Source organism: Anopheles funestus, chromosome 3RL, assembly GCF_943734845.2.
Source record: "Anopheles funestus chromosome 3RL, idAnoFuneDA-416_04, whole genome shotgun sequence".
Lineage (NCBI taxonomy): Eukaryota > Metazoa > Arthropoda > Insecta > Diptera > Culicidae > Anopheles > Anopheles funestus.
This window is the reverse complement of record NC_064599.1, coordinates 30980701-30990296: the sequence shown is the minus strand read 5'-3', so window position 1 is coordinate 30990296 and position 9596 is coordinate 30980701. Positions and strand designations below refer to the sequence as shown.

Below are 9596 nucleotides of genomic sequence, written 5' to 3'. Positions count from 1 at the left end.
GTCATTATATAAATAAGCATTATTTATATAAGGCTTAATAAATATATTAAGCATTATATAAATAATTCATTCATTGAACCATTTGTTATCGTTGTGTGATGCTGGAAAGCCCTACTCGCGCCAATAGGCCAATTTGAGCCGTAATGTCTTTACTTGTTATTTTGAAATAATTACAAATAATACATCTCTCAAAAACAATCTGGCCTTTCCATGTACTAATTTCTCATTAAAATATGGGAACAAGAAAACAGTTTTATTTGAATTTCAGTTAACGGCACGAGTCGGAAATAGGAATCCCCGGCTCGCAGTGGACTCACCACAAGTAGAGAAATGTCGCATCTCTAACAGGAGACCCACTGGCAAAATCCGATCCCTGCCTCCACGTGGCGCTGCTGGATGTCGGTCTTGATGAGCCTCGCCACCTCAGTCAAGACCTAACCAAAGGGACGGTACTGATCCCTTTGTTTGTATCACAAAGAGACAGTGGAAAGGGCCTATGAACGATCATTATCCGGGAGGGAGATTGGGCACCTCCTGACTCCTATTTACGATGATCTATAAAGATAGGTTCAAAAGAAGCGAGAAAGGACTGTGGGGACAGTCATGGATCTGGAGGAAGCCAGCTGCCACTTCCTGGGCCAGTATCATATATGACCCCAAAGGTCCGCACGAGAAAGATCCTTGCACGAGGATCATCAAAGAGGGGACCATGGAACGATCATAATACGGAAGGGAGATTCGCCGCCTCTTTGCTTCTGTATCAAATGATCTTAGTACAAAGGTCTATCAGATTATTACACCGGTCGTCGGCATTGGCTTCTTGGGACCAGTGCTATGGACCTGGATTGTAAGATCTCAAAGTGGAAATACGGGCTACCCAAGAGCCCAGGGAAATGTTGTGCATCGGGCATCGGCAATGGAAACTTGGAGCCGTTGCTATTGGCCCGAACGCAGGCTTTCCAAAGCAGGCGTGGATGTCCAAGCGTCTAAGAGGGAAACTGTGCATCTTGTATCGGCACTGGAAATAGTGCGCCAGTGCTATTGGCTTGATCACAAATTTCCAATGGCTGGCTTTCTACAGGTCAGTTCATCAAGCGAGAGACCACAAGGGGAAACGGTCATAAATCTGGAGGAAGGTTCTGCGCACTTCCTGAGTCAGTATTATACCTGACCTCAAAGGTCCGCAAGATCCTTGCACGAGGATCATCAAGGAGGCGACCATGGAACGATCATAATACGGGAGTGGGATTGTCGTCCTCCTGACTCCTGTGTCAGATGATCTTAGTACAAAGGTCCATACGATTGTTACACCGGTCGTCGGCATTGGTATCTTGGGACCAATGCTATGGGTCTGGAGCGTAAGATATCAAGGTGGAAGAAAGGGCTTCCCAAGAGCCCAGGGAAATGCTGTGCACTGGGCATCCGTAGTGGAATCTTAGAGCCATTGCTATCGGCCCAGAACGCAGGCTTCCCAAAGTAGGTGTGGACGTCTGAGCGTCCAGGAAGAGCGATGTGTGTTGTGCTGCAATACTTCACCAGGGCACTGGTATTGTTAGCTCCTACACTGGGTTTTCACAACCCATGTGATTCAAACGCCTGGAAAATCGCACAGGTTGAGTGCGACAAAAAATATAATAAAAAAAAAACAAAAAAAGAAGGAGTGGGAGAACATCAAAGTGGGAAACTTAGTTCAAACGAACGAGATAAGTTTCTCTAACAATGTGGTCAATAAGATTGTTACACCGGTCGTCGGCATTGGCTTCTTGGGATCAATGCTATGGACCTGGACCGTAAGATCTCAAAGTGGAAATACGGGCTACCCAAGAGCCCAGGGAAATGCTGTGCATCGGGCATCGGCAGTGGAATCTTGGAGCCGTTGCTATTGGCCCGAACGCAGGCTTCCCAAAGCAGGCGTGGATGTCCAAGCGTCTAAGAGGGAAACTGTGCATCTTGTATCGGCACTGGAAATAGTGCGCCAGTGCTATTGGCTTGATCACAAATTTCCAATGGCTGGCTTTCTACAGGTCAGTTCATCAAGCGAGAGACCACAAGGGGAAACGGTCATAAATCTGGAGGAAGGTTCTCTGCACTACCTGAGCCAGTATTATACCTGACCTCAAAGGTCCGCAAGATCCTTGCACGAGGATCATCAAGGAGGGGACCATGGAACGATCATAATACGGGAGGGAGATTGGGAACCTCCTGACTCCTGTGTCAGATGATCTTAGTACAAAGGTCCATAAGATTGTTACACCGGTCGTCGGCATTGGCTTCTTGGGACCAGTGCTATGGACCTGGACCGTAAGATCTCAAAGTGGAAATACGGGCTACCCAAGAGCCCAGGGAAATGCTGTGCATCGGGCATCGGCAGTGGAATCTTGGAGCCGTTGCTATTGGCCCGAACGCAGGCTTCCCAAAGCAGGCGTGGATGTCCAAGTGTCTAAGAGGGAAACTGTGCATCTTGTATCGGCACTGGAAATAGTGCGCCAGTGCTATTGGCTTGATCGCAGATTTCCAATGGCTGGCTTTCTACAGGTCAGTTCATCAAGCGAGAGACCACAAGGGGAAACGGTTATGAATCTGGAGGAAGGTTCTCCGCACTACCTGAGCCAGTATTATACCTGACCTCAAAGGTCCGCAAGATCCTTGCACGAGGATCATCAAGGAGGGGATCATGAAACGATCATAATACGGGAGCGGGATTGGGGTCCTCCTGACTCCTGTGTCAGATGATGTTATCACAATGGTCCATAAGATTGTTACACCGGTCGTCGGCATTGGCTTCTTGGGACCAGTGCTATGGACCTGGACCGTAAGATCTCAAAGTGGAAATACGGGCTACCCAAGTGCCCAGGGAAATGCTGTGCATCGGGCATCGGCAGTGGAATCTTGGAGCCGTTGCTATTGGCCCGAACGAAGGCTTCTCAAAGCAGGCGTGGATGTCCAAGCGTCTAAGAGGGAAACTGTGCATCTTGTATCGGCACTGGAAATAGTGCGCCAGTGCTATTGGCTTGATCGCAGATTTCCAATGGCTGGCTTTCTACAGGTCAGTTCATCAAGCGAGAGACCGCAAGGGGAAACGGTCATAAATCTGGAGGAAGGTTCTCCGCACTTCCTGAGCCAGTATTATACCTGACCTCAAAGGTCCGCAAGATCCTTGCACGAGGATCATCAAGGAGGGGACCATGGAACGATCATAATACGGGAGGGAGATTGGGAACCTCCTGACTCCTGTGTCAGATGATCTTAGTACAAAGGTCCATAAGATTGTTACACCGGTCGTCGGCATTGGCTTCTTGGGACCAGTGCTATGGACCTGGACCGTAAGATCTCAAAGTGGAAATACGGGCTACCCAAGAGCCCAGGGAAATGCTGTGCATCGGGCATCGGCAGTGGAATCTTGGAGCCGTTGCTATTGGCCCGAACGCAGGCTTCCCAAAGCAGGCGTGGATGTCCAAGTGTCTAAGAGGGAAACTGTGCATCTTGTATCGGCACTGGAAATAGTGCGCCAGTGCTATTGGCTTGATCGCAGATTTCCAATGGCTGGCTTTCTACAGGTCAGTTCATCAAGCGAGAGACCACAAGGGGAAACGGTTATGAATCTGGAGGAAGGTTCTCCGCACTACCTGAGCCAGTATTATACCTGACCTCAAAGGTCCACAAGATCCTTGCACGAGGATCATCAAGGAGGGGACCATGGAACGATCATAATACGGGAGGGAGATTGGGAACCTCCTGACTCCTGTGTCAGATGATCTTAGTACAAAGGTCCATAAGATTGTTACACCGGTCGTCGGCATTGGCTTCTTGGGACCAGTGCTATGGACCTGGACCGTAAGATCTCAAAGTGGAAATACGGGCTACCCAAGAGCCCAGGGAAATGTTGTGCATCGGGCATAGGCAGTGGAATCTTGGAGCCATTGCTATTGGCCCGAACGCAGCCTTCCAAAAATGTAAGGGACGTCCAAGCGTCTGAGAAGGGGATGTGCATCTGGTATGTGCATTGATGGTAGTGCGCCAGTGATATTGAGCGCAGGTTATCAAAGGCTTGATATTGCGTTGGCTATTCAGGAGCCATTTTATCAAGCGAGAAAGGACCATAAGGGAGGGACGGTCATGGATCTGGAGGAAGGTGCTTCGTACTTCCTGAGCCAGTATCATACCTGACCTCAAAGGTCGGCAAGATCCTAGCACGAGGATCAGCAAGGAAGGGACCAAGGAACGATCATAATACGGGAGGGAGATTGGGAACCTCCTGACTCCTGTGTCAGATGATGTTATCACAATGGTCCAGAAGATTGTTACACCGGGCGTCGGCATTGGCTTCTTGGGACCAGTGCTATGGGGCTGGAGCGTAAGATCTCAAGGAGAAAATAAGGGCTACTCAAGAGCCCAGGGAAACGTTGTGCATCGAGCATCGGTAGTGGAATCTTGGAGCCATTGCTATTGGCCCGAACGCAGGCTTCCACAAAGAGTAAGGGACGTCCAAGCGTCTAAGAGGGAAACTGTGCATCTGGTATGTGCATTGATGGTAGTGCGCCAGTGATGTTGGCTTGATCGCAGGATATCAAAGGCTTGATATTGCGTTGGCCATTCAGGAGCCATTTTATCACGCGAGAAAGGACCATAAGGGAGGGACGGTCATGGATCTGGAGGAAGGTGCTCCGTACTTCCTGAGCCAGTATCATACCTGACCTCAAAGGTCCGCAAGATCCTAGCACGAGGATCATCAAGGAAGGGACCAAGGAACGATCATAATACGGGAGGGAGATTGGGAACCTCCTGACTCCTGTGTCAGATGATGTTATCACAATGGTCCAGAAGATTGTTACACAGGTCGTCGGCATTGGCTTCTTGGGACCAGTGTTATGGGGCTGGAGCGTAAGATCTCAAGGAGAAAATACGGGTTACCCAAGAGCCCAGAGAAACGTTGTGCATTGGGCATCGGTAGTGGAATCTTGGAGCCATTGCTATTGGCCCGAACGCAGGCTGGTTGTGGATGTCCAAGCATCCAAGAGGGGAACTGTCCAAGTGGCACTGGAAGTAGTACCAGTGATTTTGGCTAGAACGCAGTTTTCCACAGGCTTAATGGTGGGTTAGCTTTCCAGGAGGAACCAATCCATTAAGCAAACAAGATCTTTGTAGGAAGGTCTGGTCTAAGAGGTTATACACCGGGCTCATGCGTTGGATTGTTAGAACCAATGCAATGAGCCTGGAAATATACAGAGTGATTGGGTTATCCAACAGCCCATAAGAATCTTGTGAATCGGTATCGGTAGTGGAAGCTTGGATCCACTACTATTCGCCAAGTATTGTATGTTCGGACGTCCAAGCGTCCCGAAAGTGGTTTTACTTCGGGCACTAGTATTGGACTGTTGGAACCAATGCTACGTGCCTGAAGTAACAGTACAACGAAGTAAAATGGGCAATCTAACATCCCAAAAGAGCGAGAAAAAAGAAGAAATATTCTGAAAATGAAAATACCTGGACAAATAAAACATAAAAAATATAAAACATCAAAAAAAGAAGGAGTGGGAGAAAATTAAGAAGTGGTAGGGGAGTGGATAACCTATGTTCCAATGGACGAGAGAAGGTTTCATAACACTTCTGTCCAGAAGATTGTTACAAGAGGTATCGGTATTGGCTTCTTGGGACCAACGCTACAGACCTCGAGTGTAAGATCTCAACATAGGAGAAGCGGCTACCCAAGAGCCCAGCAGTACTGCAGGGAGTAGTATTGCAAAAATGATTGAAAGTTGATGCATTTGAAATATGATTTTTAAAACAACACCCTTTGAAATATCAATTTCAATGAACTATAACAAAAAAAATGAAAATTTTAAAATCTTCACGCATTCCTTACGCATTGTTTGTTTTGTAATGGTGATCTGCAAAGTTCATGCTCTAATTCAATTTAGTTTCACGGCGTGTGCCTATCTTCAAAGATTTGTAAAATTATTTACTTCGGGATAGTTCATCATTGAAAATTGCGTCTTTGTATCATCTCATAACTCATTGATCTAATTTTTAATGAAGCATAATAAAGTAAAATCATGAATTTTAATACCGCAATTGATTATAGAACATGCTTGCATTTACATATAATAAAGTAATTCTCACAAAACGAGATATTTTTCGTTACGAATAATTGCGTCCCATAATATCTCTAAATGTTTCGATACTATCAACCGTAAAAAAGGAGTTAAAAATGCCAACATTTTGTACTACAAATCGAATTACCTATTTTCTATCCTTGATTCATAATCATACCTTAGCTTGGGTTTTTCTTGTTATTGTGTACTAATATTTTTTTTATTAAAATAATCCAAAAAGAGACAGTAATAATGTCCTAAGTGATAACATAACAAACAAGACATAAGACTTATATTAGTAGCAGGAAATAACAGGATGAAGTATTCATTTATTAGATCCGATTATTACACGGATACGGACTAGCACATTTCAAAACTGTTGCGTAACAAACCTGATCCTACAAGATTACACACGCCAAGTAATGGCGACAGGAACTGAGGAATGTAAAATGCAACTCCAGAACATGTAGCAATTTGAAAATATCAAGGAATCTTCCAAAAAATACAGGAGAACTAAGGTTAGGAGGTTATGAAAGATAACATAAGTACATTAATAAGATCATCAGCCAATAGGCAAAGCTACCTCCATTTCAAAGAAAAGTACACGCTTCGAGGAGAAAAAAAACCGTCTGTCTTCACGACCGCGAGAAGGAATTCCTAACGGTAAGATATTGCCAACATTCGTTTTATGTGGCTAGCCAGCTCTACTTGAGACACACCTATTCAACATCTTTTTTTTCTGTTCGTTACAGGTAAACCTAAAGATTCGGTTCATGTTTTATAAGTGAGACATTAAATAGGAGTCTTTAAGTACATCGAAAGGTCAAAACTGTGCACTGCAGTCGTGCATCAACACGGGGTACAATTAGTTGAAATCAGTTGCGGTAAAATGCACGTGCTGTGGAAAGTTGTTCATTGCTACCATGGAGATGTAAACGTGTTTTGCTGGACGGATTGATGGAATCGTGTAATCGTGTGAAGGTGTGCGGTAACGTTAAGAAATAGTGTGACACAAATGATCCCACACAGATACTTCAGTTTGATGTGAAACCCGTTGTGGGGAGTACTTACGGACATCAATGTATCACTGATCGAGACAGCACACAATATTCCTGTGGAAGTCTTAACCGACACAAGAGCCCAGGAAGAGCCCAGAAAAGAATCACGGTATTCCGCAACAGTGTAGAGCTCTCTATAACTGGTACACCACCTTCCGATAAGGATTCAGTATCACAAAACAATCCAGCATTGAAAGTTCGTAGGAAATTCGTGGGAAACTATTCAGAAATGAACATAAAATTTCCTTACGGTACATATCCTACGACGTAAACGTATGTAACCTTCCAGAATACTGCACTATACAACTGATGTACCTGTGGGGGAAGTGTATTCCTCACGAAGCATGGCAGCAATGGCATGGAGAACGATGGTCTGCTCCGAAGTAGGAAACCGAAATAAACACCGGTAGGTACATCAATATATTTGGAGATGGGTTCCAACATCATACTAAAGAAGTTTGTTTTCTGCTCTTAGGTTGATTTATTCTAATCTGTGTTGGAAAACAGCTAACGAGAATATTATATACATTGGAGTTATTAACTATCAGGTAAAGTAGTCAAATTTTCATACTTTTCACATGAGCGAAGAAACAGTACTAATATTGATCCTCTTTTCATCCCTCATAGATCAACTCGAGTACAAATGCATTTACCTGTTATCCATCATCGCAAGCAACAGCAACAGCAAAAAAGCAACAACTTCTATCAATCTATCATGGCAGATGATGTTTAAACGGTTCAAGTCTACGGTTTAAATAGTTGATAAACGATGCGCCGGTTTACGAAGTACAAATGACAAATACTGTTGAGTTAATATTGCCAATTTAAAGCTAAGGTTTACTTAAATTTGAATACGAAGACAAGACAAAGTTTTGCCATAAATGGTTTCTGAGGAAAATGTCGCAAGTTTTATTGTGCTGCATACAACTGAATTGATATGTGAGGTACGCGAGGAAAACTTTCAGGTTTTTTTTTAATGCGAGAACTTTTAATGTACACCCATAGAAAAAGGACGGTTTGTAACTAAAGAGAATTTAGCAACAGGAAAGCGTAGGGAATCAGCTTTCGAATATGGATTTTGTCAGGTGCCAGAATTATATAAATAAAGATGCGAGAAACGTTTAGAAAATGTTGTTTTTTTATTACAGGGGAAATATTATGAGCAGTGGTTGGGATTGATATGCAGAATTTTTAAACAAATGCTCGCTGTTCACTTTTACCGCAGCTGACTTAGGTACTGTTAATAATCTCCACCCAAAAAATCCGAACCAATGATGATTAGAAATGAGTCTATCTGATTAAGAAATGCGCCAGCAATTTGGACAGAATAGAAAATTAGCTGGTACAGATTAGATAAACCGAATGTACATATAATAAAGAATGTGAGAATGTGAGTAAAAAATATATTGAGAACATAACACCATCGCTCCAACACAGTTTGGGGACCTATCACCTTACTTTGTACATGTAGACGACCTAAAAGGAATTTATGAGCTGGGTCGTCCGGTGGCATTCGATTGACATGAACAGCCCACCGGATTCTGGCGAATCTAATTTGTTGTACGATAGTCATTTCATCGCACAGCTCCTCCTCATTATAGCAGATCCTCCATTTTCGCACACATTTGAGGCCAAAAACCATTTTCAGCATTTTCCTTTTGAACGCCAATTTTGGACAAAATTGTGGAAAATACAACAAATAATGTTGCAATGTCAGCTTCATTGACATTAACCCAGGCGGTTGCCATAGGATTCCGAATGTTTGCTCCAGTGCCTAGCAACGGCAAAGCAAACCGTACGCTAAACACAGCAGCCCCCGTCCGTGTTATTCACGTAAAGATCCTCTCATATCATCTCAAATCCTTTACTAAATCGTGCACAATTTACTACGAGCAATGTACGCCCAATGGCGGAACTGCACATAATCGGTGAACTTAAGACGGCAGTGGACTTCGAGGAACCTAACCTGTTCTGTCGTTGGAGCGTCCAGTACGGTACGAACTGGAAAGCCATCGAGGGTCACACCGAGGGACAGTCCTGCTGCAGTACATCGCGCATCGAACAGCGGTCCGATTTCTGTACCCCGATCGATCTGCACCTGGTGACACGTGGTCTGCAAGGTTGGCCCAAGCTACACGTGGAAGTGTACGCGGTGAACGCGCTGCAACACTATTGGCCCGTCGGGTACGGGTTTGCCTTTGTGCCGGTTCGACCCGGACAACATCGGGTGCGCATCGCCACGTGGAAGGTCTCATCTGCTCGTGTAACCGATACGGTACGGGAGAAGTTCCACACGGGTGGATTTTCACTTGCAAAGAGTGATATCGCCTTCACCGGTATAGAACGATACAAACTTTTAACCAAAACAGCCGGTTCGGTCGAGTTGGATTTGATGCTGATATTCAAAAACTTTGCGGAATATGGTGTCGAACTGCATTAATTTGAG

The 9596-nt window shown here is 44.7% G+C and overlaps 1 protein-coding gene and 1 long non-coding RNA gene across 8 annotated transcripts; both read left to right on the top strand.

Annotated features, from left to right (window-relative positions):
- Nucleotides 1-266: 266 nt before the first annotated feature.
- Nucleotides 267-8279, top strand: LOC125771044 (uncharacterized). Of its 7 annotated transcripts, none has more exons than XR_007419266.1 (6): nucleotides 267-1081; nucleotides 2536-3612; nucleotides 4660-6755; nucleotides 6845-7556; nucleotides 7626-7698; nucleotides 7778-8279. It is a non-coding gene; the product is annotated as an uncharacterized LOC125771044 (long non-coding RNA). The 7 variants fall into 7 exon arrangements; XR_007419261.1 differs by having other exon boundaries at nucleotides 268-1724; nucleotides 2236-3612; XR_007419265.1 differs by lacking the exon at nucleotides 267-1081 and adding an exon at nucleotides 1920-2024.
- A 695-nt stretch (nucleotides 8280-8974) lies between these two features.
- On the top strand, nucleotides 8975-9590 carry LOC125771025 (B9 domain-containing protein 2). Its single transcript, XM_049441206.1, has one exon. It carries the CDS (start codon nucleotides 9057-9059, stop codon nucleotides 9588-9590), a length of 534 nt encoding a protein of 177 aa, XP_049297163.1. The 5' UTR covers nucleotides 8975-9056.
- Nucleotides 9591-9596: the final 6 nt, after the last annotated feature.

Coding starts and splice junctions, on each gene's coding strand:
- LOC125771025 (XM_049441206.1), top strand. CDS start 9,057: ATGGCGGAACTGCACATAATCGGTGAACTTAAGACGGCAGTGGACTTC.